The sequence below is a fragment of the Microcaecilia unicolor genome, chromosome 2 (assembly GCF_901765095.1).
Source record: "Microcaecilia unicolor chromosome 2, aMicUni1.1, whole genome shotgun sequence".
NCBI lineage: Eukaryota > Metazoa > Chordata > Amphibia > Gymnophiona > Siphonopidae > Microcaecilia > Microcaecilia unicolor.
Genome location: NC_044032.1, coordinates 432,767,180 through 432,794,352, shown reverse-complemented (window position 1 = coordinate 432,794,352; position 27,173 = coordinate 432,767,180). Strand labels below are relative to the sequence as shown.

General features: G+C 42.7%; 1 protein-coding gene across 1 annotated transcript in view; it reads left to right on the top strand.

Moving 5' to 3' along the window:
- COL25A1 (collagen type XXV alpha 1 chain) overlaps positions 1–17,150 on the top strand; it is a 61,463-nt gene extending 44,313 nt beyond the window's left edge. Inside the window, exons 10-12 of the mRNA XM_030192159.1 lie at positions 14,026–14,079; positions 14,592–14,618; positions 16,989–17,150. Of these exons, the coding sequence (XP_030048019.1) occupies positions 14,026–14,079; positions 14,592–14,618; positions 16,989–17,150 (243 nt within the window). The remainder of the gene's footprint in view (positions 1–14,025; positions 14,080–14,591; positions 14,619–16,988) is intronic.
- Positions 17,151–27,173: the final 10,023 nt, after the last annotated feature.

Genomic DNA, 27,173 nt, shown 5'->3' with positions numbered 1-27,173 from the left:
CTTTGATTGGGAGCCAGTGCAATTTTTCACAGAGGGAATTGGTGCTTTCGAATCTCGTTTTTCCAAATATAAGCCTGGCTGCCGTGTTTTGAGCGGTCTGAAGTTTCTTTATGAGTTGTTCTTTACATCCTGCATAAATTCCATTGCAGTAATCTAGGTGGCTTAGTACCATTGATTGTATCAGGTTCCGAAATGTTTGCCTCGGGAAGAATGGTTTCACGCGTTTGAGTTTCCACATTGAGTGGAACATTTTCTTAGTTGTGGATTTCACGTGGCTCTCTAGTGTTAGGTTGCGGTCAATTGTAACGCCGAGGAGTTTTAGGCGGTCTGAGATGGGGAGGGTGTAATCTGGGGTGTTTATATTTATGGGGTTGTTCACATTGTATTGGAATGAGAGGATAAGGCAGTGTGTTTTATCTGTATTGAGTTTTAGTTGAAATGCATTTGCCCATGAGTCCATGGTGTTCAAGCCGAGCTTAATTTTGTTGGTGATTTCTGTTGGATCATGTTTGTAAGGAATGTATATTGTGACATCGTCCGCATAGATGAAAGGGTTAAGACCTTAGTCGGATAAGGACTTGGCTAGTGGGGTCATCATTAGGTTGAAGAGGATCGGTGATAGTGGTGATCCTTGAGGTACTCCGCAGTCTGCTTTCCACAGTGATGATATGTTTGAATTTGATTTCACTTGATATGTTCTAGTGGTTAGGAAACCCTTGATCCAACTAAGTATATTTCCTCCGATCCCGAAGTAGTCTAGGAGTCTTAGTAGTATATTATGGTTTACCACGTCAAATGCACTGGACATGTTGAACTGGAGGAGTATGCTTTTACCTGTTGCTATTTCTTGCTTGAATTTCACTAAGAGAGTGATTAGTACTGTTTCAGTGCTATGGAGGGGGTGAAATCCTGATTGTGATTCATGTAGTATTGAGAATTTGTTTAGATAGTCAGTAAGTTGCTTGGTTACCATGCTTTCCATCAGTTTGATTACCAGTGGGATAGATGCTACTGGTTGGTAGTTGGTGATTTCGTTTGTATTTTTCTTGGTGTCTTTTGGTATTGGGGTGAGTAGGATATTGCCGTTGAGGAAAAGACCTTGTTGAAGCATGTAGTTTAGTTGGGATGTGAAGTCAGTTATGAAGCAGTCAACTGTTGCTCTGTATTTGACCCATTTTTATCTGGTTGTGTGTAAACAATACTTATAAAAATAAAGTTCTAAAAAGGTTTTCTGGGTTTCCTCAAGGACAGCAGAGTCATATTTGCATCTTCAGGATACAGAGACTAAGAACTGGTACGGCATCCAGTGATCAGTTAACTACTGATATGATTCTATACTACAAAGGATATTATTATCTGTGCACTAGCCACACAGTTCAGGTATCTTTTGAAACACTGAAAACCATTTGTTCCCAAGAAATAGCATGTTTCAACAAAACTATCGCATTTACTAAATGAAAGAAGAAAAAGGTCTATATATTGTCTCTTGCATTTGCTCCTATAAAAATGTCTGCCATGCTCACTTTCAGCATTAGGAATGCCGTAGGTCATGGGATCCCCCCCACCAAAGGTCATAGGACCTCCCCCCCCCCCCCCCCCCACACACACACACACTTCTGCAACCCAGGAACCTAGGAGAGACAAATCAAACGTTTTGGTAGAGCCAGCCCAGCACACTGCTATTCTCTAAACATGTGACAGGAGTACTGGTAGACAAAACAAGAGAGTAGGGGTGGACCAAGGAATTTTGGCAGCCAATGGTGGGTTGAAGTAACTTTATTCAGCACCAGACTTGTATGTGACCCAACACGGGACCGTGTTTCGATGGATCTACAGTCTGCCTCAGGGGTCAAACACTACATACAAAATAAATATGTGCATAACAAGGTTAAAAACAAGAAAACTTAAAATTTGAATATAATAGCATAAATATATCAATCGTAATTGAAAAAGTAATAATGATAACGCCAATAAAGCAATCAGAATTATTAATAATAATAAAATGATAAAATTTTATGAATAAATGGACATAAATGGCATATAAGAAGTAAGCACAAATCAGTGAAAAGATGAAAAAATAATATTAAAATGTATGTAATAAATTACATAATAAATAAATAAATAACAGGGCTGACCTTGTGGTGAAAATCACAGAGTGTGGGTGCAGAGATAAAGAGAAGAAACTGGTAATAATCTGAATAAAGAGAGAAGAACCGCTATAAAACCACACAAGGGAAGAACACTGGAACACATGAATGAACTAGACATGGTATGTGGAAGAAGAGCAATCCTCAGGGACTAGCAAACAGTCATAAACCAACAATGAATAAAATAAAAAAAGATAATGTAATAAAACAATGAATTAAAAAATAAAGAACAGTAAGAAACGTGTAAAACCATAAAAATAGTTCAAGAAGAACCAGAGTGTGAATATGCAAATAGCTTAATGAGAAAAAACAGAATGTGAATATGTGAAATATATGAACCAAAATATGGGTATAGAAGTGAGGGGGTATGGGTATCTATAAAAAAATATTTAAAAAAGGAAAAAAAACAAAAATGATGTAATGTGAAGTACATTATATAGGTAGACTAAGATGGAAAATAAAATATGAATGATAGATCCGGGGAAAAAACAAGATACCTGGAAAAAAGAAAACTATGGGAATACAGTATTTAAAAAACAATGTAAAAATCAGAGGTCCATAATACGTGAATGGCAAAGAAGTGCATTATTGATGCAGAGAAAAAGACAGATACATTATATAAAAAGAGGGGGGAAATAAGACGGCTCAAAATGGGCTAAAACAATATGTGATACTGCAGTGAGCTGTCAGATGTGAAACAGGAGATGGTAAAATAAGATAAAATGGAAGAAAGAAAAAAAAGGAACATGACCAAGACTCATTTTTGGTGGTGAACCCTAAAATTAAATGGAGGGTATGAGGCAGTGTGGCTATCATCCTTTTCTTCTCTCATTGACCTGTGCTGCTTTTGTTGGCTAAGTGGGCCAAACATCAAAGTATATAGGGGGTCTGTGACCCACCCTTGATAAGTCTGTGCTCCTGAGCTGAACCCATGCAACTGGAAGGCAGAGATAGAGAGAAGAGGAATAGAGTAAGCATGGTGAGGTTGTGGGCTGTGAAAGGGAACCAACAGAATGGGAGAGATGGGGGATTATGAGATGGAATTTTATGACTTTGAGAAGGAAGGTGAACAGAGATAGAGTGCATGAGCAAGGGGCTAGAAGACTGGCTCCCCTGAGCCTCAGCGTTAAGATAGTGTGATGCTTCTCCTCCCACAATGCATGAAATAGCATGACTGCCATGTTAGCCCATTTAAATGTATGGAACTTTTATTTCTGCGCCCTTCCAGTGGTGCGATACTAGTATGGAATACAATGACCCATAGAGAGCCGTACATAAAAATGAAGTAATTGTCATTGAAGGGTCTGGTGGCATAAAAATCGTGAACTCAAATGTCAGTCTTCTTTACATGTTGACAGACTGCTACAATTAATTCTTTATAATACAGTGTCACTTTTTTTTAATGTGTTCAGATCACCATATCTACAATCTATGACTGAACTCAGCAAAATTACACTACAGGGCTCTATTTCATTTCATTGCATTGATTCTCACTTGCCTATCATCATTCATCTTGGCAGTTCAGCACATCAACCAGGAGGCTGCAAAGTGCAGCAGGTAACACGTGCAGATAATGAATATATATTAGGATAGAGCCAGCCTGCTGTGATCCAAAGAATGTGCCAGCTCAGGTCAAGCTGGCTCAGCAAAGATAACCAGTGACAGGGAACTGGCAGGAACATCTGGCAGACACTGAAGAAGAGAGGAGGAGCTGCAAAGGAGGTCACCTTAGGGCAGCATTTTGAGGAGAGTTTAGTTAAGGAGAGATCAGTTAGAAGAAAAATAAGGGGATAAATGGGAGTAAAATGTAGGATTTTCTTGCTTATATCCTAATGTGTTTAGTCCCCTGTTCCTCTCCCATCCCTCTGCAGTCTTTAAATACTTTGGTGATATGGATCTGTCTCATGCTGGATATAAGGGGCAGAAGGGTGATACTTCTGAAGAAGTTCAAAATGGATGAAATTCTGCTGAACTCCATTTCCGAATCCTAGTTATCAACCTCAGGGGATCTTTTACAAAGCATGGCTTGCGCAGTTGTAACCCGAAAATGGCTTGCATGGCTGTAACCTGGCAGTAATTGGGCATCACTGCAAGCTGCCGGGTTACCACTGGGTTACAGCGGAAGCCTTTATTGCCACCTCAGTGGGTGGTGGTAAGGACTCCCCACCACATGGCCACGTAGTAAGAGTTCCCTTACCGCAAGGCCATGTTTATCTGGGGGCAAAAATTCATTCAAAGTTCTCTGGAATGCACATGAATGCAACCATAATTTTCTTTGCAATACTTTTTAGATCTCTCATTTTCTTAAATCCTTCTCTATGTAAATGATGAAATCAGCACCTTTCTGTTCCCTTATATAAGGGTACCACATTTTTTATTTGCAATTTTGGGACCCCCCCCCCCCCCCCCCCCCCAGGCAGGGTGTGGGCTTCCTGGGGCAACTTTCCACCAAGGTAATGTATAGCAAGTAAACAAAGCCTCATTGAAGGGGGCTGCTAAAATTGTTTACTCCTAGAAGGGCAGCTGCCAACAACACTATGATGTTATGGTGTACCCTCTACTGAAAGAGAGCTTCCTGCCCAGGACAAGCTTGAAAAATATCAACGACAACCAATGTCTAACATCCCTGGCAAAAATTCATCCCCGTCTACATTCAACTCAGTCATTGGCTAAATGAAAATAACTGTCTAGATCCATGTCAATCCATCTTCAGACCTTGGTATGGAATGGAGTCAGCTCATATTCCTTATGATGATCTCCACAGAAACAGTGACAGGGGATCTGCATCAATACCACTTTTGCTGGATTTCTCAGTAGCCTTCAACACTGTGGATCACAATATCATGCTTACAAGGCTAGCAGGAACAGGTATCAGTGGCACAGTATTTACATTGCTCAAATCCTACTTGTCAACACACATAAAATCCCCCCCCCCCCCCCCCACACACACACACATACATATACATATTATGTTAAATAAAGTAATAAATATTTTTAAATTTTCCTCTGGATTCTATATAGGGCATAGCCGATTTGCGTGTGCAACTTAATTAATTAATGAGCCAATCAGCACCAATAATTGGCTGCTAACAACCAATTATTGACATTAATTGGCTTTAACTAGGAGTTACGCGCACATCATATTCTATAATGATATGCACATAACTCTAGTGCGTAATTTCAAGAGGGCATGTTTAGGAGGTGTTCTTATGAGTTATGCACATTGTTATAGAATATGCCTGATCCACTCATAATTTAGGCACCAGCATTTACACCTGGTTTCAGCAGGCATAAATGGAGGCACCTTAAGTTAGGTGCAGATTAGGCCCTTAGGTGCTATACCCTAAGCTGTAGATACCCTTTATAGAAGAGCGCTGGACGCATAATTTTTTCCACGCCGATTTTTTGGCATGAATTACTGAATCTATTCCTTTATGTATAAACTAGCCGTTGAGCCCGTAAAAACGGGCTGGTATTGAGGTTTTCCTCCCCCCGCGGTCACCACCGCTCCCCTCCCCCCGCGAAGTCGCCACCACTCCCTCCCCTCGAAGTCGTCGCCGCCGCCGCCGCCACCCCTCCACCTGGCCCGGGCCCTCTCTTCACTTCTGAACTTACAGATCCATTCGCCGAACGCAGCAACGCACATCAGCTGAGCTGCCCCTTCCTTCTCTGCCTGTGTGTGTCCCGCCCTCGCTGACGTTATGTCACAGGAGGGCGGGGCCACAGGCAAAAAAGGAAGGGCTCACTGCAGCTCAGCTGATGTGCGTTGCTGCTTTCGGCGAATGGATGTGTAAGTTCAGAAGGGAAGAGAGGGCCCGGGCCGGGTGGAGGGGTGGCGGGGGCGACTCCGAGTGGGGGGGGAGCGGTAGCAACCTCGGCGGCGCAGTTTCCCTCTCTGTCCCGCCCCCCCCCCCCCCCCCCCCCCCCCCGTCATCACGTATTGACGCGGGAGCGGGACAGAGAGGGAAGTCTCTACTGCGCATTTGCGAGTGAGTACGGTCACTCGCCGTTTATATGTTTGATGTTTATAAGATCCCCCTCCCCCTCCCAAACTGATGCATATATTTCCCTCTGCATGGACTTGTTTGTCAGGGCTAAGTATTCATAAATAAACTTGAATTGTCAGTATTACATGGATGTGAAAACCCCACCCCTGAGAATTCTTTGTCCAGTTACCCATTCTCTATCTTCCCACTTTCTGTAATCCCAACATCACCCCATGTCTCTCCCTCGCTCACCATAAGCTGATCTCTCCTCTCCCTTCTGAATCTGCAGGAGTCAAGAAAAGTACCTGGCCCAGCACTGGTGATTAACTTCAGCGCCAAGGAGACTTGGCACCCACATACAGCTGTTCCCCCTCTCTCTCTACCCTACCTCACTATCCATGTACTACAGATCCCCTCTTTCTTTCTTTCTTTCTTTCTTTCTTTCTTTCTTTCTTTCTTTCTTTCTTTCTTTCTTTCTTTCTTTCTTTCCCTACCATCCATGTACCACTCTCTCTTCCCTTGCTCGCTATACATGTGCCACAGTTCCCCTCTCTCTCTCTTCCCTTCCCCATCCACATCCAATAATACCACTTCTCTCTATCTCCCCACCTCCTCCGATCCCAATATCACCCCTTGTCTGTCTCCCTCCCTTGCTCACAGCAAGCTGATCTGCCCACTCCCTTCAGAGCACACGGGAGTGAAGAAAGGTACCTAGCTCAGCACCAGCCATTAACTTCAGTGCCGAGGAGCCTTAGCATTAAATGCAGCTGTCCTACCAGCAGTCCAGTAGTGCAGCTGCTTCATCAGGCTATCTCAACACACTGCCAATTCTGACCTGCCCAACCCAATCCTCCCCATTTGGATCCTCCCCCCCCCCCCCCCCCCCCGTGAAGACCCCACTATTCTAATCCCACCCCAATCCAATCCCACCAGCATATAATCCTCCATTCTGATCTCTTGCATTCCCATCCCCCAGCACAAACCAACACCCTATTTCAGTTCTCCCAATTTGATCCCACATTTCAATCCCTGATTTAATCCCCCTACTAGGGTTCATTGATGCCATTTTGTCAACTGGAGCCAGACAGGGAGGGAGTGAAGGGAACTGCTGCTACCCTGCTTCACTAGATGACCAGAGATTATACATGGGTAGCTCCCAGGGTGCTTAGGGGGGCGGAGGTGGAGGTTAGAGTTAGAGTGATCAGGGAAAGACTTTTCACAGGGAGTGGGGCTTTATCTAGGTTTTGAGTTCAGGGGGCCTTGAGGGGGATCAGATCAGCTGGTAGAAGCTCCATGGGGAGGGGGAATCAGATCAGGTGGAGGGTCTTCAGGGGATTCAGATTGTTAGGGTGGTGGACTTTGGTCCTGGGGAACTGAGGAACTGAGTTCGATTCCTGGCACAAGCAGCTCCTTGTGACTCTGGGCAAGTCACTTAACCCTCCATTGCCTGCCGTATTGAGCCTGTCATGAGTGGGAAAGCACGGGGTACAAATGTAACAAAAAAATAAAAAATAATAAGAGACTTCTTGGAGCAATTGGATCAGGTGGGAGGTATTTGGCAGGGATTGGATTGGGTGGGAGTGGCTTCTTGGGATCAGATCAGGTGGGAGAGTTTCTTAAGGAGGGGATCAGATCGGGTGTTAGGGGCTTCTTGGGAGGGGATTGGATGACGAGGGGAATCTTTGAAGGGGATTGGATCAGGTAGAGAAGTATTTGAGGGTAGCATGGGGGTGCTTTGGGAGGGAGCAGAAGTGGGAGCAGTCATACTACTGGACTGCTTGTAGCACAGCTGCATTTAGAGATATAAGAACATAAGCATTGCCATATTGGGACAAACCAAAGGTCCATCAAACCCAGCATCCTGTTTCCAACGGTGGCCAATCCAGGTCACAAGTACCAATTGTATGTAAACCACCTCGAATCATGCTAGAAAGAGGCAGTATATCAAATTAATAAAGTGATGATAAGATGTACTACTTAGTAACTTCATTGCATGCCCCTTAGTCTTTGTACTTTTGGAAAGAGTAAACAAGTGATTCACATCTATCCGTTGAACTCCAGTCATTATTTTATAGACCTCTATCATATCTTCCCTTAACTTTCTCTTTTCTAAAACAAAGATCCCTAACCTGTTAAGGTGACTTTGAATACAGCCACACTATCAACAGTTGAGAAAGCTAGCACACGGTGCTGACTGATGGGTCAAAGATCAGAAGCCCCACACTGTTCCAAACAGTGCTCTAAAAATAGCGCCAGAACATCACAGAGCTATAACGCCCCTATGATCAAAGCTAATAGCATACAGATTTATGTGCTCTATTAGCTCTGATCATAGGGGTACTTCTCTGATCATAGGGGTACTTCTGTGGGAGGATTGTGCCTGGGCATGCACCCAAGGCACAATCCTCTTGCAGAAGTTGTTTGACTGGTCCAGGCTGTCAAAACCTGGATCTGTCAAACAGCAGAAGAGGTTTGAGAGGTCCGGGATTTTCTCCCGAACCTGTCAAACCTAAGCTCCCCCCCCCCCCCCCCCAAACACAAGACCTGGAGGTTCGGTTGACTTCACGGCCCCTCCCCCCCAAAGCACAAAAACCCTGGTGATCTAGTGGGACCACTAGCTTCCCACTCCCACCCCCCACATCGAACAAAAATGCCCTGGTGGTCCAGTGGGACCACTGTCTATCTGCCCCCCTCCACCCCCGATGGCCTACCTCTCCATGGTGGTGGAAGTAGTTGGAGGAGGGAAGGACTAGCATTCCCTCCATCCTCCAAATACTACCACCACTACGGAGAGGTAGACCGCCAGGGGTGGAGGGGGGCAGATAGATAGCAGTCCCACTGGACCACCACAGTGTTTTTGTGCGATGTGGAGGTGTGGGATGGGGTAAGCTAGTGGTCCCACTGGACCACCAGGGTTTTTGCGCGTTGGGGGTGGGGGGCCTGGAAGTCCACCACACCTCCAGTTCTTGTGTTTTAGGGGAGGGATGGGCTTATGTTTGACAGGTCCGGGAGAAAATCCCGGACCTGTCAAACCTCTTCAGTGGGTCTCCCTCCTTCCTCCCTCTCTAGTAAACTGTAACGCCAGCTCCAAACTGGCGTACTGTTTGCAGCAGTTGAACTGCCCTTGTTTGGCACACTGCCCACTGATCATGAGAGATGAATGTGTGAGACCCTTGTTTGCATGCATTTGCATGCAATTAGCATTCAAAGCCAGCAAGTACATTATTACATGTGCTCACTGGCTCTGATCATGAGGTGGAAGCAAACAAAGGCGCTAGTGTGGCGCTATTGGCCTCTAGCGCCCATGTTTGTTTCTGATCATCAGCCCATGAGTGCTAGCTGTCAAAACCTTCTACTTCTCCCCTCCACCCAGTCACACCCTTGAACCACCCCTACCTGTATTAAGCAACTAGTGCAGGGTTTTTTATTCTTCTTTACCAAGCTAGCTGATTTTAGCATGTAGTAGCTGTTAATGTGGGTCAATGATAAAGCCTACCCTATAGTAAAACCTATGCTAGCTGGATAAAGCAGCTTAGTAAAATGCCTCCTTTGTTTTTAGCCTTGCTTTACTTGCTTTATCTTATCCATCTGTTCTTGTTTTAGCTTTCTTAGTCTCAGTTGTGCATTATATTTATTAATACAGTACGCCCAAAAATCTGGATGCCAGCAATCCAGACCACCTGGGAATCTTTTAAATTGCACAATCCAGACCGCCCAAGAATCCGGACTCTTTAACGAGTTTAACCCATATCAAGTGCTGCACATTTTCTCTCTCCCTCCTGGCACTCCTGTGCATGGTCTAACATCTATCTCTCCTCTCCTGCCCACAGCTCCCTCTCCCTCCCCCCCACCCACCATGTACCTTTTAATAAGCAAGCAAGTCTTTAATCCTGCAGCGCCAGCAGCAGCCTTACTTACAGGCTGCCTATGGCCTGCACTGGGCCTTTCCCTCTGATCCATCCTGCCCTTCCAAAAACAGGATGTTGCATCAGAAGGGGTAGGATTGGTCAGAGGGAAAGGCCCGGTACAAGCCACAGGCAGCCTGGAGCTACAAGACTGAAGAATTGCTCACTTATTAAGAAGTACATGGGAGGGGAGCAGTGTTGCCAGGTGGGCGGTTTTACCGCCCAATTGGGCGGTTTTCCGCGACCCGCCGCGGGAAATTTTTGCCCGCGGCGGGTTGCGTTTTTTTGGGCTTCTTTTGGGTCTTTTGGGCGGTTTTTTAAGCAGTTTTTTCGGCCGCGGGGGGCGGGGTTAGTGACGTTCTGGGTGGGGTTAGTGACGTTCTGGGCGGGGCCGATGACGGGGAGGCGGGGCCGATGATGGTGGGGCGGGGTTGATGACGGCGGGGGCGGGGGTGGGGGTGTCAGGGGCGGGGTTGATGACGGCGGGGGCGGGGGGCGGGGGTGGGGGTGTCAGGGGCGGGGTTTGACTTTGGGCGGGTTTTGGGCTGGTTTTGGGCTGGTTTGGGTGGGGAAAAAGTTTTCCACCTGGCAACCCTGGAGGGGAGGGATAGAGTCATGGGTAGGGTCGGGAGGGAAGGAGAGATGCTGCACTGTGCGAGGGAGGTGGAAGGTAGGGTGTAGCCGGTGGGGGGGGGGGGGGGGCGTTGGGTACCTAGGCCCTCTCCTTTGGGTACAGGCATTTTCCAAGCTGCAGGGGGTGATGCTGGATGGGAGAAAAAGAGAGAGAGAAAAAGAGATGCTGGGTGGGGGAAGGAGAGAGACAGAGAGAGAGCGAGAGAGAGAGAGAATGGCACTGGATGGGGAAATAAATAAATGCTGGAGCTTTAAAGTAAGTCTTACAAACAGGAAAAAATGAACATTCAAAAACAAATTTTACAGGAAAATGCCTATATTTTCTATGACTCTCTTAATGTGGCCTAATTCGATGAGACATAATATTTAAGTTTCTTTGGGGGGTTTTTTCCTGTAAATATGCCTATTTTGATAAATGAAGCATATTTGTTAGTCAATAAATCAACAAAATTCACCTGTTCATCTCTTCGTTATTCTTTCTTAAATTTGAATTTTAAAAGTACTGCCTGAGAGTGTGGAAAATCCAAAAATCTGGACTAACCCAATCCCTGAGCAGTCCTGATTGTTGGACTTGTAGTACAGTATTTCTTTTATAATTTATTAATATTCTTTTATCATTTTATGTTATTGTGCTATGTTGTATGGTAAGATAGAAATAAAATTGATTAGAATTCTCACTGTCTTTAGGCAGTATCTAACAGCATCAGTTATGAACAGCCCCTTCTGCCTCCTACTGTTTTCCCCATCACTCCTTTCTAGGTATCTCTGTTCCAAAAAGATACCCTATAAGCAGGTTGTGTCTATCTGTGACCTAGGGCCCTGTTTACTAAGATGTGCTAGCGTTTTTAGCACACTCTAACCATGTAGACGCCCATAGGAATATTATGGGCATCTACACAGTTAGCGTGTGCTAAAAACGCTAATGCGCCTCTAGTGTGGCTTAGTAAACAGGGCCCCTAGTGTTAAGGGGCAGGGTTAGGGTGGAGTTCGCTTTGGTACATAAGTACATGAGTATTGCCATACTGGGAAAGACCAAAGTTCCATCGAGCCCAGCATCCTGTTTCCAACAGTGGCCAATCCAGGTCACAAATACCCGGCAAGATCCCAAAAATGTACAAAACATTTTATACTGCTTATCCCAGAAATAGTGGATTTTCCCCAAGTCCATTTAATAACGGTCTATGGACTTTTCCTTTATGAAGCCGTCCAAACCTTTTTTAAACTCCGCTAAGCTAACCACCTTTATTATGGCATTTCTCTGTTCACTGTTGGGAGTACACATTTCTTACATGTTTCTTCAGCACATTTGCCCTTGTTTTGCATCTTCTCTTAATCTGTCTTTCCTGCCTCCATTCCTTCTTATCATGCAAACTCATTGCCAAACCCATGTTCCCCTTCCTCCTCTTCTGATGCTTCTCTTACATAGTAACATAGTAAATGATGGCAGATAAAGACCTGTACAGTCCATCCAGTCTGCCCAACAAGATAAACTCATTTTACATGGTATGTGTTACTTTATATGTATACCCGAGTTTGATTTGTCCTTGCCTTTCTCAGGGCACAGACCGTAGAAGTCTGCCCAGTACTGTTCTTGTACTAAGTTCTGAAGCTAACGTCGAAACCCCTTAAAATTTACACTCAAGCCCATCCCTATCTTTTCAGTCATGATCAGGGTGTAAACCAGTTCATGTTTTGTTTCCCAATTACCGGCGTCGCCACTCAATCTCCGCTAAGATTCCATGGAACCATTCCTTCTAAACCGGATTCCTTTGTATTTATCCCACGCATGTTTAAATTCCATTACCGTTTTCATCTCCTCCACCTCCCGCGGAAGGGCATTCCACATATCCACCTCCCTCTCTGTGAAAAAATACTTCCTGACATTAGTCCTGAGTCTGCCCCCCTTCAACCTCAATTCATGTCCTCTAGTTCTACCGCCTTCTCGTCTCCGAAAAAGGTTCATTTGCGGATTAATACCTTTCAAATATTTGAACGTCTGTATCATGTCCCCTGTTTCTCCTTTCCTCCAAGGTATACATGTTCAGGTCAGCAAGTCTCTCCTCGTACGGTTTGCAACGCAAATCCCATACCATTTTTGTAGCTTTTCTTTGCACCGCTTCCAATCTTTTTATATCTTTAGCAAGATACAGCCTCCAAAACTGAACACAATACTGGGGCCTCACCAATGACTCTTCTTCTACAACTCTTCATTCTGCTTCTAACCAGTGACTCTGTTTTCATCTTTGTTTCCTCCCCCTTCATTTAACTACTAGTTTCCAGCAATTTAAGAAATTATTCAAAACACAGCTTTTTGTTCAAGCATACTATTGAAATAGTGCAGTTTTGGAAGTTATGACAGCAGCACCTTATGTTTTGGATTATGTTAGTAGTATTAAACCCCTTCATGAAAAATTACATTGGCTACCAATTAGAGAATATATTACTTTTAAAATTTGTACCCTGGTCCATAAAATTATATACGGTGATACGCCAGGATATATGTCTGACCTCATAGACCTACCAACCAGAAACTCAATCAGATCATCACGCTCTTATTTAAGTCTCCGCCACCCTAGTTGCAAAGGACTCAAATATAAATCAGTTCATGGATCCAGCTTCTCATATATAAGTACACAACTCTGGAATGCACTCCCCCAAAACCTTGAAAACTACGTACGACCACCTCAACTTCCGGAAATCACTAAAGACTTACCTGTTCGAAAAGGCATATCCTAAGGACCCAACTTAATTACCTGAATCCAGCATTTCAAAGAAACCCAAATTTGTTATGAACTTAATGACCTTTATATAACTCCCCTCTCTGTGTTTCCCTAATGTGTCTGTACATATCTATTTCATTTAAAATAACATCACTCTATATTTGTTTCTTCACCGGAGGAGGCTTTCGCCCCACGGCGCTATGTAAGCCACATTGAGCCTGCAAATAGGTGGGAAAATGTGGGGTACAAATGTAATAAATAAATAAATATTTCTGTTAATTGATAATGTTTTGTTTTACATTGGTATGTATGTTTTTTATGGAAACTGCCTAGTTTATAGGCGGGATAGAAGTATAATAATTTAAGAACTTGGAAAGGAGGAGAGGCCTCTTGTTATTATATATTTTGCTGTAAGGTCATTGTGGTAAAGTTAGCTACAGTCACACTGATTCTTTTTTAATGTATTGGTCTGTATACATGTATCAATCTGTTGGGTTTGCTCTTGGAAACAAGTAGAAGAGGAAAGCCAATCAAAGAATCTGGTTCAACAGCAAAAGATGGTATAATTCTAAGAAGATGCATTCCATGTTTTTGTCCAGAGGACTTTCTTAACCCGCAAGGTTTTTCTTCACAGGGTGAGAAGGGAGCAGTAGGTGATCCTGGACCCAGAGGACCTTATGGTTTGCCGGTATGTTAGCATATGTTTGTTGACTTTTTTAATCATCATCCTTGAATATCAATATTTTATTGCTATTTCCAAGTAACTGTGTAATTCAGTTAGGGTGGAGAAGGCAGATAAGCTTAAATAATTGATTCTAAGTAATTCCGTGTCATGCACTTCCTCCAATAACACAGATGAGTGCTTCCACAGATATACAGCAAAACAGGAAAACTCTTCTACACAAAGTCCAAGGAGAATGAAGAAGTACAGAGTGTGACACAAGCTTCAACACAGGGAGTGTCTATCACAATTCCTTTTTTTCTTTTATTCCTCCCTATGTTGAAGCTTGTCTCATACTCTCTACTTCTTCATTCTCCTTGCTTCCACAGAGAGCCAGGAATTTTGCACTCCTGCATTAAACATATATATAAAACAGAATTTCCCCTATCAGGCTTGGCTTCGCATTCATTGCACTGAGATGAGAGGCAATCTAGTAGCAGTGTAGAAACTCTGACTCTGTTTGCATGGTTCTTTGGCAGGGCAAAGATGGAGAGCCTGGCTTAGATGTGAGTATCCCTGGTGGCCAGTTTATTTGGCACAGTGGTTGGCGACATTAGAATAACATTAGTAATGAATGCATGTGCATGGTGTTTTATTTTTCATTGTGTGTTTATTTTTCATTTATTTCATTTACTAGGTGAAGATAGCACACCTCAGACGGCGTATAGCAGTGGTTCTCAACCCAGTCCTCGGGACACACCCAGCCAGTCAGGTTTTCAGGATACCCACAATGAATATGCATTAGATAAATTTAAATGAACTACCTCCATTGAATGCAAATCTATCTCGTGCATATTCATTGTGGATATCCTGAAAACCTGACTAGCTGGGTGCATCCCAAGAACTGAGTTGAGAACCTCTGCCATTTAGTAATGTACCCAGATTGTTTTAATACAATCATATTCAAAAATCATATTAAATTTAAAAACATATAAACTCACCTACTAAAAAATAAGTCTTAATGATTTTTTTCACAAGATGCCAACAAACAAGTGTTTCAATAAAATCAAACATATAAACGGCAAGTGACCGACTCACCTGCAAATGCGCAGTAGAGACTTCCCTCTCTGTCCCGCCCTCGCGTCAAGACGTGATGACGTGAGAGGGTGGAACAGAGAGGGAAACGGAGTCGGAGTCACTGTCGGACACTGCTGCCTGGAAACGAACATCGCGCACACCAACCTCCACCATCCCCCCCATCCCCGCCGCTGCTCCCGCCCTCCTCCATATCGGGCCCCCTGCACTGACCTGACAGCGCCTCTCACCTCCGTGTGAAAGCGCTGCAGGCAGGAGATCTGCTGCTGCCTGCAGCATTTTCACACTGAGGTGAGAGGCGCTGTCAGGTCAGTGCAGGGGGCCCGGCACAGAGGGGGAAGGGAGCGGCGGCGAGGAGGGTAGCTGGAAATCTCGCCCGTTTTAACGGGCTTAACGGCTAGTATTAATATAAAACATATGATTCTCTGTATAAAAAATGAGGGCAAACAGAGCACAATCAAAACAAACAATGCATGAGATCACCTGGTTTCCTCAGCTCTAGTCAGGCATATGCTTACATCTTCCCTTCTCTCAACTGCCCTAGTAGGCTTTCCAGACAATTTTTCCTGCAGTATTAGTGTTAGAATTGCTGTTTCAGAATTTAGATAGCACCTTAATCCAGGGCACTTTATAGCAAATACTGAGTAGAGTGGAACAGGTAGATGTGAATCACTTGTTTATTCTTTCAAACAATACAAGGACATGTGGGGTTAAAATCAAACTGGAGAAAATATTTCTTCACTCAATGTGTCATTAAACTCTGGAATTCATTGCCACAAAATGCGGTAAAAGTGGTTAGGATAGCAGGGTTTAAAAGAGGTTTGGACCTAAAAGAAAAATTCATAAGCAATTATACCTGGGATAAGCGGCATAAAATCTGTTTTATTCTTCTGGGATCTTGCCGGTTACTTGTGACCTGGATTGGCCACTGTTGGAAACAGGATACTGGGCTCAATGGACCTTTGGTCTCTCCTAGTATGGCAATGCCTATGTTCTGATGTTCTTAAATTGTATGGAATTAGTGATGATCAGTGTATGTCAGTTTATCTCCTTCAGCAGCAACAGGAATTTCTGCCCTGTCATGTCTCAGGAGCTAGGGGTGTTAGTCACAAGTGTCATAGAATAACTACTACTATTTAACATTTCTAGAGCGCTACCAGGGTTACGCAGCGCTGTACAAAAACAAAGAAGGACAGTCCCTGCTCAAAGGAGCTTACAATCTAAAGGACAAGACAGACAAAAAGGACAAGGAGTGCAGACAATCAAAAATTGGATTTCATGGTCTAAGTTTCATGGGTAGAGGTACAATGGTTAGGTGCCAAAGGCGACATTGAAGAGGTGAGCTTTGAGTAGGGATTTGAAGATGGATAGGGAGGGGGCTTGGCATATGGGCTCAGGGAGATTATTCCAGGCATAGGGAGAGGTGAGGCAGAAAGGATGGAGCCTGGAGTAACATAATCTTTTTCTCCTTGTTTGAGATCTAGTAGCCAAATTGACCCTGGAGTACACTAGGTTCATTGTGGGTTAGGATGCGTTTTAGCAGACCAGCTTAAGAATTATCCAGGGAAGAAGTGGAATAGTTGGATTGAGACCACATAAGCCCAGACATTTCCAATGAAAACTAGGATCTCGGTTCCAGTAGAGCAACCTCTCTGGATAATTTTTGTTGGAAATATCAACAGGTCGGCACTACTGTACGAACCCAAGGCACACCTCCTTCTCATTTTCATTTAAAAAATCCTCATACCTATGATATAGTACCCCAGCCATACATTCTGACTGATTTTCCAAATACCCCCAAAAAAGCTAGATAGATAAGGTGTTCTTGTGTATTTTTTCAGGGGTTTCCAGGTCCACGAGGAGAAAAAGGTGACCCAGGAGAAAGGGGAGAAAAGGTGACTGAAGTGCTGCTATCTTTCTGTGCTTTCTCAGCCAGTCAGCTCTGCTATCCTATTCCTATCACTTTCCAAAGAAACTCAGTCCTCATCCTGTGTGCCAAATGACAGACCAAGTATAAATATCAACCACAAAAGTGATATGTAGCCTTGGCCATCCAGTGAATCACCTTAAAGCTCACATCTCAGAGAGGTGCACTCACACCCTTTATAACCTCAAATCATACTGCCAGTTCCAGCTCTCTTTTATCTAGTGATGTTTTTAAAATTCAGGGACTATTTTCTGAAAAGATTTTCTTTTAGGGAGAGATTGGGAGTCCTCCACGGGGCTGTAAAAGAGAAAGCCACAGTGAGAAATCTAATCGTATGTGTTTAAGAAACCAGAGACTGAGCAGGAGCAAACCAAAAGATCTCCAAACAGAGGAAAAGAACAATTTTTCTCAAATCTAAAAAACTTTCAGAGCATCATGTTTTCAACATTTTCCAGAAATTAGAAATACATTTTCCAAATGTGCCAGGGCATTCTACTTACTAAAAACCCAACAAACTTAAACATAAGTCTGTTGTATATTTTATGTGGGCCTGAAAGGCCTTCACATTTTTGTAAATGACCTAAGACCTTGGTCCAGGTCTAGACTTATCCTCAGGGGATACATAATTAGAAAGTATGCATTTCTGTCTTTTGCAGCAAGTATCTACTCTCTGTACCAATGATATGGAATTACAGACACAATTTGAATTAAGCCTATCAAAAATGTAGACACTGAAGTTATTCAATGAATTTGGTGTCAGTAGCAGAAAGCCTTCAATATGGTTTAGATTGCAAAGACAGATTTTTAGGGGCATATCCTAGGCTAAATGACCACCCTGATAGACTAGTGGGTCCTGTCATAGCACTATTCTGAGGCAGCACATTGGTGCAGGAATAGAGTTAACATCCAGGATAAGGCAAATACTCATTATCACTAACAAATACATAACAAGGAACCAACATTATTTACAGTGTTCATATCACCATTGCATCTCAACACTATACACAAACACTCATTCCCATTCTTCTGTACACACCAAACAAAACATCTTGAGTATTATGATAAATTATGTTCACTTAGTCATAGAGGGCGTTCTTTGTTAATATGTGGGCAGCATGTGAGGAACCCAGGGAATGTGGCTACTCTATCTGTTACATTATGTTGTAAATGTGGTTTGAAGATGGAATATGAATTGTGTATAATTTCTCAATGTGTGTGTGTGTGTGTGTTTGTCCTGCTTGCCAGTGCTACAGTGCAGTATGCCAGTGCTGTAAAGGCCCTTTAATATCCTTATGGCCTCAAGGCAGTTTCATGGTCCCATGGATGCATGCTTTGTGTTTAACACAATGAGCACTGCTATTTATGTGAAACGTTTACATGCATATAGAAAGTGTGCAGACTGGAAGTATGAGTGTGCAAGGTATGATAGAAAAAAGCTAGTAAAGGTCTGAATGCAAAAATTTGAGTTTGAATAGGATATGACAGATGTTATACTCTAGGGGATGAGAGACTGACATGCATGGATCTGGAGAGAGACCTTGGGGTAATAGTGTCTGAAGATTTCAAGGCAGCAAAACAATACAGCAAGTTGATAGCTGTTTATCAAAGAATACTAGGCTACAGAAGAAAAAAGGAGTTGATACCCCTGTATAAGTCATTGGTGAGGCCCCATTTGGAGTATTGTTTCCAGTTTTGGAATCCATATCTCTTCAAGGACATAAAAAGATAAGGTGGTTCAGAGGGAGGTGACAAAAATGGTACAGGGTTTGTACCAAAAGACATATGAGAAGAGACTGGAGGACTTGAATGTGTATATGCTAGAGAAAAGGAGAGAGAGAAGTGATGTGATACAGACATTTAAGTACTTGAAAGGTATTAACATGCAAACAATTTTTCAGCGATGTAGAGGGCAGTAGAATAAGAGGACATGAACTGAGGTTGCAGGGAGGTAGACTTAGGAATAACATCAGGAAATACATTTTCATAGAGAGGGTAGTGAACACTTAGGACGCTCTTCCAAGAGAGGTGATAGAGTCAAAAATGGTGATCGAATTCAAAAAATGTGTGGGATAGACACAAGGGATACCTAAATAGAAAGGGAATAGAAACACAACATAACTGTTGAGGTGTTATGTTGAGCAAGAGTAGTAGGAACTAAGGCCAAAGCCAGAGAAATTTCTTTGGTCTGTGCCCTGCATATGGCAAATGACTGTAGAAGATTCGTCAAATCCAGCATGGAGGAACTAAGACTGATGCTAAACAGACTTCTATGGTCTATGTCCCACAAATGACAAAAGACTAGTGAAGATACAGCAACTCCAGCATTGGAGGAACCAAGGCCTATGCCGGACTTCTATAGTCTGTGTTCCACAAATGGCAAAAGACAGGAGAAGCTTCAACAACTCCAGTGTTGTAGATCACTTTCTTTGAGGACAAGCAGGCCATATCATCTCACAAATGGGTGACGTCATTGACGCAGCCCGATGTAGACACTGCCCAGAGCTCTGTCTTTTAAAAGACTGTTGACAGCATCTCACCGCTCATGCATTGGTGCCATCTTGTCTGAAATGCGAACTCAGGACCAGTAGTCTTCATTTTTTTCGCGGAGAAGATGTCTGAAATGCGAACTCAGGACCAGTAGTCTTCATTTTTTTTGCAGAGAAGATGTCTGAAATGCGAACTCAGGACCAGTAGTCTTCATTTTTTTTCGCGGAGAAGAGAGGTCACAGTTTTAGTCTGTCCTCAGAGTGTTGATTATGTTTTTTACCTTGGTGCCTTCATATCCTTTTTGCTCTCCTTAGTGTCCATAATTATTTTTGTCCAGTTTCAAGTTTCCTTTATTTTTTTGGCTCTGAGGGCCCCCTTAGGCCCTGCTCCAGCTGGGTTGCATTGAGCTTTTTGGGGAGTGAGTGGCCTTAGATATTGGGATGTATAGACTCGCATGGCTGCGCATCTTGGACCTCAAACCAGCAGGTCCAGAGAGATTAGCAGACATTCTATGCCAAGAAGATAACCTTTTTGGGACAAGTTGAAGGAGGTCACGGACCTTATTAAGAAACACTCTGATACGATCAAGTCCCTTTCTTGGCAGTCTCCTTCTACAACAACCTCCTCTCGGAGGTTTTTAGCCAGGTCTCATAGGAGTTCCTACTTCTTTCAAAGGCATAGGTACACTCCTTCTACCTACCCTGCCTAACAGGCCAAGCCTCATCGCTTCCAACCCAGGCAGTAGTGCACCCCAAAGCCCCAGCAGGCTCCCCAGTCAAAGCAGGGGACAAGCTTTTGTATGGCTCCAGGAGAGCATAGCTGCCATCCAGATAGCCATTCCAGATGACCTACCAATAGGAGGCAGACTGAATTTTTCCCAGGAAAGATGGCTTCTTGTAACCTCCAGCTAGTGAGTTCTTCAAATTGTTTGCCACGGTTATGCTCTCCATTGGAGCAAGCGTCCTCCAAATTGCTTACCAAGAGCATCAACGACTGCTTTGTGAAGCATCTGGAGTGCATGATCATGTGCAGGAAGTAATAGTGCTGGGGTCGCTTGATAACAGTGATCATAATGTGATCTGATTTGACATCAGCTCTGGAGTAAGTACACACAGAAAATCCAATATGTTAGCATTTAACTTTCAAAAAATGAGAACGGTCAAAAAAAAAAAGAATTTAGAGGGGCATTCTCAGAGATACATGACTGTCGGATTGACTCTAAGTCAGCATTCTGCTTTGTGGCATCTCTGATCCAGCTGTTTTTTGAATCAAGATGATCTTCTTTATATTCATTACAGTATATTGGGCTGTTCTTGTGCATGTATACATATACTGTAATTGGGTTATATTAATAAATCTTGTTTTGTTTGCCTACGATCTGCTCAGTTTGTTTTCCAAAAATGTACATCAGGCATGGATGCTGTTCAAAAATACCATCCTGGAAGCCCAGACCAGACATTTTCCATATATTAAAAAAGGAGGAAGGAAGGGCAAACAACAGCCGGCATGGTTAAAAAGTGAGGGTGCAGTTCAAGGGGGAGAGGAAGACATCTTGACTGATAAGCTGAATGCTGTCAGCAGTACCTTGGGATGATACATGGTTATAACCAAAACACCATCATGTTTGGCTGCCAATATGTTGTTGGCATGTTGAAGACATGCCAACCAGTGTTTAAGCATGGGTATCTGTGGCCTGCACAGAGTGGAGGGTGCTGCTCTGGCCACCTCATTGGGCAGACTAGATGGACTGTGCACGTCTTTATCTGCAATCATTTACTGTGCTACTGTGTTATGTGTGTTGCAGATGTTGGGTAGACCAAATTGATTTTTCAAAGGCAAATGTCATAATCCCTAGTGGGAAAAATGGCACTGGCCTTTTCAAAAGATGTACAGGCATGGGAAATTTTAATGAGTACTTAAAAGTAGACAGATGTTAAAAATATAGTTGAAATGTTGTATGATAGAGTGAAAGCAGAGGTCTTATGCTTATCCTTTCTGTATTTCTCCTAGTTTAAATAAGATTTAAATGTAATGAATTGCCTCCTAAGGAAGTAACTGTAACCCCATAGCCATGATAACGGACAGATTTTGAACAGGAATAATTATATTCAGTGCAGAAGAATGCCAGAGATGACTGAGAAGACATGTATTATGTATGGGTAACTAGGTGTCTGAGTGTTCATTGGGAGTTTATTGTGGCTGCCTGTGTGTTCAGAAAATGTTTTGTGCTGAACGGCTTGTGAATATTTGGATGAACCCAGACTCTTGTGCCCAAATAAAGATTTTCTCCTTCTTAATTCATCTTTTCTACAAATTCAGCCATGGTCACAAAGCATAGTTCATGACAAGCACAGTTCATGAGATCATGCTCGATAAAGAACAAGTAACGTGATTTCATAAACATCAGTTTAAGGTTTCCCTTCAGAATCATGCTCCGTGAGTAGCTGGGTGGTGAGGGAGAATTCCAAGCAAAACAATATGCAAAAACCCAGAAAGCTTCAATATTTCTCACATGTTGCCTTCTTTCATTAGTTTCTCCTATATGTAGAATCGCATGGCATTTGTAGTTAAAATGTCTGGGGAGTAGGCACTCTCCCCAGACATTTTAACTACAATCTGACCCTAAAACCAAGGGTCCAACATGACACATAGTAGCAGTCTATGGATATTTACATATTTGTTGGCACACAGGAAAGACAGTTGAGGAATTTTAATTAACCCATGTGTCGTCAGAATGACTAACAACATATTGTTCCATTAAAAACATTTGCTTTAATGTGCGGTTTTTGTGTAATTGTATTTTAGATTTTTTTTGTTGATTCAGTTTTAGTGAGGTTTTATCTCATTTCAAATTTTCACCTTTCATTTTGCGATACAGATATTGCTTTATATTTGAAATGGACTTGGTTTCTTTGAGTTTTGTGTGAAATATCCTCCATGTGCTGTTTTCTAAACATGTCTTCCTTTCCAGCGGTGCATTCCTTCCTTCTCCTTCAAACTCCTTTCCAATAGATCCTTTCTCCTCTTTATTTTAAATATTTCCCTAAGTTTAATAATGAAATTCCCTAAAGCTACCACCATAAAAAATTCCTCCCTTAATTGCTCTGTAGTATCTCTACTAATAGCCTTGGTCCTCTTCTCTGACTTCCGTGCCATAATCATGACGTTAACTAACAGTGGCTCATCTTTCTTGCTTAATATCATTTTTTTATTATTATTGTGCTTGTGTGTATAGCAGACAAGCGGAACCTGGGCCTGAAACTCATTTACCACTGTGATAAACTGGTGTGGAAATCTATTACAGGAGAACACATTCACAGGGATTCCCTGGCCAACGATAAAGAGCAGCACCCAAAGAGTTATGTAAAATGCAATACCCAACCTTTCAAGTATCAAAACATCTTAGGAACCTTGCTAAGCCCTTCAGCTGCATTGGTATATAGAATGATCTCAGGATGCATTAATAAAAGCTGTGCTGTACCTAGCATATAGCATTTTGAGCTTCTGTTTGGTTAATATTGAAAGTGTACACAAAAATTAGGTGCAAGATTAAATCTCTGGGGACAGATCTGATTGTCTGCAAAGGTGGCCCCGTGTTTCTCTTCTTCAGTGAGAAGAAGTGCAGCAAGCTGAGCCATGCCAAATATTTGACTGTTTATATGGTACAGAAATTCTACAGAGGTTTTGTTGATTCAAAACACTTAAATCAGTCATTCTGCAAATATGAAAGACTGTGAAATGGTAAAAACAGGATGTTGTATTCTGTGTGTTTTATGTCTAATTCAAGACCAAATGTGGGCTCATGTGTCTTTTTGCCAGATGAATGATTTTTATTTAAAAACAAACAAAAGAAATGCATGGCCTGTAAGTCAGTAATTGTGTCCATTTATAACGCTTTTTCTGTGCATGATATGACTTTTAACAGAATTTTCAAAAAATGACAACGAAGAATGTATTGTTTTGAAGTGTACGGTTTTAATCATTCATGTGGATGTAGCACTGGCACCGAAGCACAAAAGCTTTCACATCCAAAAACTGTGCCATATATTGTTTTTCTGCAAAGGTAGAAAAGACTCATATTGGCCGCTATCTACTTAATTGCACTGCAGAGAATAATTATGCAGTGGCATACATGCTGCATGGAAATTCCTCTAAAAGTCCATAGTATACCACACGTGCTTTATTGCTGTGCTTCACCCTGCACTTACTGGGGTCAATTTTCAAAAAGAATCTGCCAGATCCTGTATAGCGTGCCTAGAGATCCACGCCAAAATCCAGGTGTATTTTATAACAACGCGGGTAACTTAATTGGCTTAACTGCTAGCTTTTCGTATGAGGTGAATACTGCATTTCCAAGCATTTGCGTGTCGGTGCTCGGCCATGACTTGCTTCTAAGGTGCATAAGCCACTTGGTGCTGTTTAAAGACTTTTTCATCAAGGATATCTCCATTTGGAGCTACAATAGCAGTATTCACCTCATAGGGAAAACTAGCAGTATTACACTACATCCAGAGAAAGACTCCTGAGGCAGGCTGGACAGGCCAAAACACGACTCGTGTCATCTTAGATGTGTTGAATAAATATTTATTCCTTGGAATATCATCTAGCTTCCTTTTTGTTGTCTCCTTCACTGTGTTTGTTTTAAAATCCTAATGGTCCCAGAAACATATCTAAAAGTACTAAGAATCACTTGAAAGAAAGCTAGGAATATGAACAGAGCTAAGTGTTGATTTGTTTTCAGTTTGTTTCACACATATTTTTTAATTTAAAAATTTTTTTAATGTACTTTAGAACTTTCATAATGCATGCAAATTGACTTACTGCATGTTAATTCATAAATGAATACATGTTTGATTTTGCACGTGGTACATTTTTTAAAGTGTGATACCTAATAGAATATGCACATCCCTGCTGTGTATGGTGTGTTCTGTCTGACAGCAAGGCAGTCAGCAGTTCTGCTGGCACTCCTGAGAACTAGATTTTTCCACTCTAATGCACAGACCAGAGCACAGTGGTAAGTGTCTTTCAGCGATGTCTTGGTTCAAACATCCGTAATCTGACCTTTTACTTTCCTCTGTCCCTGTCCCCACAAAAGAATAAAACATTTTTGTTTTGTCAAAATCATTGTACCTACAGGGGGAAAAGGGAAAGAAAGGCAAAAAGGGTCCTAAAGGGGAGAAAGGAGAACAGGGTGCCCCTGGATTAGATGCACCTTGCCCGTTGGTATGTCTCATGCTCATGTATTAGAAGTCAGAGGTCCTAATGTCTTCTAGAGTGTTATAGAATTCACTGAGAGAGGAGGAGGAGGAACACACCAGCCTGGAATACTTCATCTTCAATTCCTGGTTTCAAACCACGCTTCAGTCTTTTTAATGATGAGCGGTTCTTCTACCGACTTGGAAGAGTTTTCTTGCTCCAAACCAAATAAACCTGCTTCCGAGTGAGGGACAGATCATGCATCTCAAAGGCATCCATGGTAAATTCAAGGGCTGTCATCACACAGAAAGGCCTATCCTCATCTCTCAGATTTACAATCTGACCTTGCTGGTGATATCATTGCTCCTCCTCCTTTCTGTGAGATTTTTTTGTTTTTGTTTTCCACTCCAGTAAAGTCGGTAATGAGGACATTTCTTTGTCGGTAACATATGTAAGTTCATCTTTACAAACAGGGATTCCGTGGATTAAAGGGGGAAAAGGGGGAGCCGGGCCAGCCTGGCCTGGATGGGCTGGATGCCCCTTGCCAATTGGTACAGTATTTCTCTTTCCTACCAACCCTGCATGCGCTTCCTTTGTCCTCATCTCTCTCTCTCTCTGCCAATGCAAAGGTATCTCTGGAGATCCTCTGCATTGTGAACATACTACCTGCATGTGCATGACCAGATGTGCGTCTTCAGTTGTATCACACTCTCATTGAGAGAGTGCATCTAGGATAGATTAGCTAACCCTCCTCACACCTGCAGCTTGTATTTTTCACACATTTACCACAAGTATTCCCTCTTCCCCTCACCCCTATCCCCCAGAATTGTTTCCATGTGAAAAGAAAAGCATTTTGACTTTTTTTTTAACCTAAGGTACTCTATAGAGAATGAACTAAGATATTTCAATCATTCTCTTTTTATTAGATACTTAGTGATGGGAATGCTATTGCTATGAACGTAGTACAGAAAATAAAACCAAACTGACTGAAACAGTAACAGTCTGCAGCCTCAACCCTTTCTACTAGTTCTGTAATCGATTTTTGACTTAATTCTCTGCCTTTGGAACTCACACTCCTGCACTGCAGACAGCTCCTTCCTGCTGTATGTTAGCATGAACCCAAGAACCTAGCTACACTAAAATGATGTTATCTATCCCCTTCCTTTGTACCAATCTGGCAACACGGATTTCATTTCTCAATATCCATTAAGCCGTTATGGTTCTTCTGGGATTTTCAGTTCCTATAATACATACCTGCACATGTAGAAGTCTTCCTAAGGGCTTAGGAAACATGTCTTGAACTGGGGTTCTGAGATGTTTAAAGCTGCATGTTTTGCTGTTTGATTAGCTGCACACTGTGACTGAAGATACAATAAGTGCAATTCTATAAACTAGGTGCTAAAATGTACACGCCCATTGCGTGCATAAATGTTTAGAATGGTAGCATGTGTGCACTAACAGCCATATACAGCAGCACGGCCCCTAAGTGATATCTTGCAAATACCTGCTTAACTTACACAGGGGTCCTTGAACTAAGCGCGGGGTTAGAGCGCAAGAACGGGCTACCGCAAAACACGTTAAAGAGTTTTTCAATATTTTTTCTGTCAATACGCAGTAAACCATACATGACTTATTTTTTGAGGGGCGGGTCATGGGTGGAGAACGGGCATTCCCGCTTTATCCGGCTAATGTGTTATGATTAGCGTGCGCTAACTGGATAACGAAGAGTTAACGCTGGAGCACCTAGCACCTCCTAAATAGGAGGCGATAAGGGATCCTACGTTCATTTCTTGCAGGTCCCTTACACTAATGGAAACATTAGCACACGACCTGCAAATATTTAAAAAAGCAATAACTCCATAAAAAAAGTACTGCATTAAATCTGGGCTTATGGAAATGTCCTGCATTACAGCTCATTAAGGGATCCTTTTGCTAAGGCATGCTAAAAGGTGGTCCCACGGTACCTTTAGCACATGGGTTTACCACGTACTGTGGCCACCTTTAACATGCCTGTAAAATGGTCACTTTTTTTTGTAATAGCCACGCACTAATTTCCCCATTAGCACGTGGCCATTATAGCAGGAGCCCTTACCATCACCAACTTAGGAGGTGGTAAGGGCTCCCGCGCTAATCAGGTAGCGTGTGCTAATGTGCCAAAATGAGGATGTTATAATGCCTTTGTATCACTCTAAGGTGCGACCGCACCTCGAATATTGTGTTCAGTTCTGGTCACCACATCTCAAAAAAGGTATAGTGGAATTAGAAAAGGTGCACAGAAGGGCAACGAAAATGATAAAGGGGATGGGATGACTTCCCTATGAGGAAAGGCTAAAGCGGCTAGGGCTCTTCAGCTTGGAGAAAAGGTGGCTGAGGGGAGATATGATAGAGGTCTATAAAATAATGAGTGGAGTTGAAC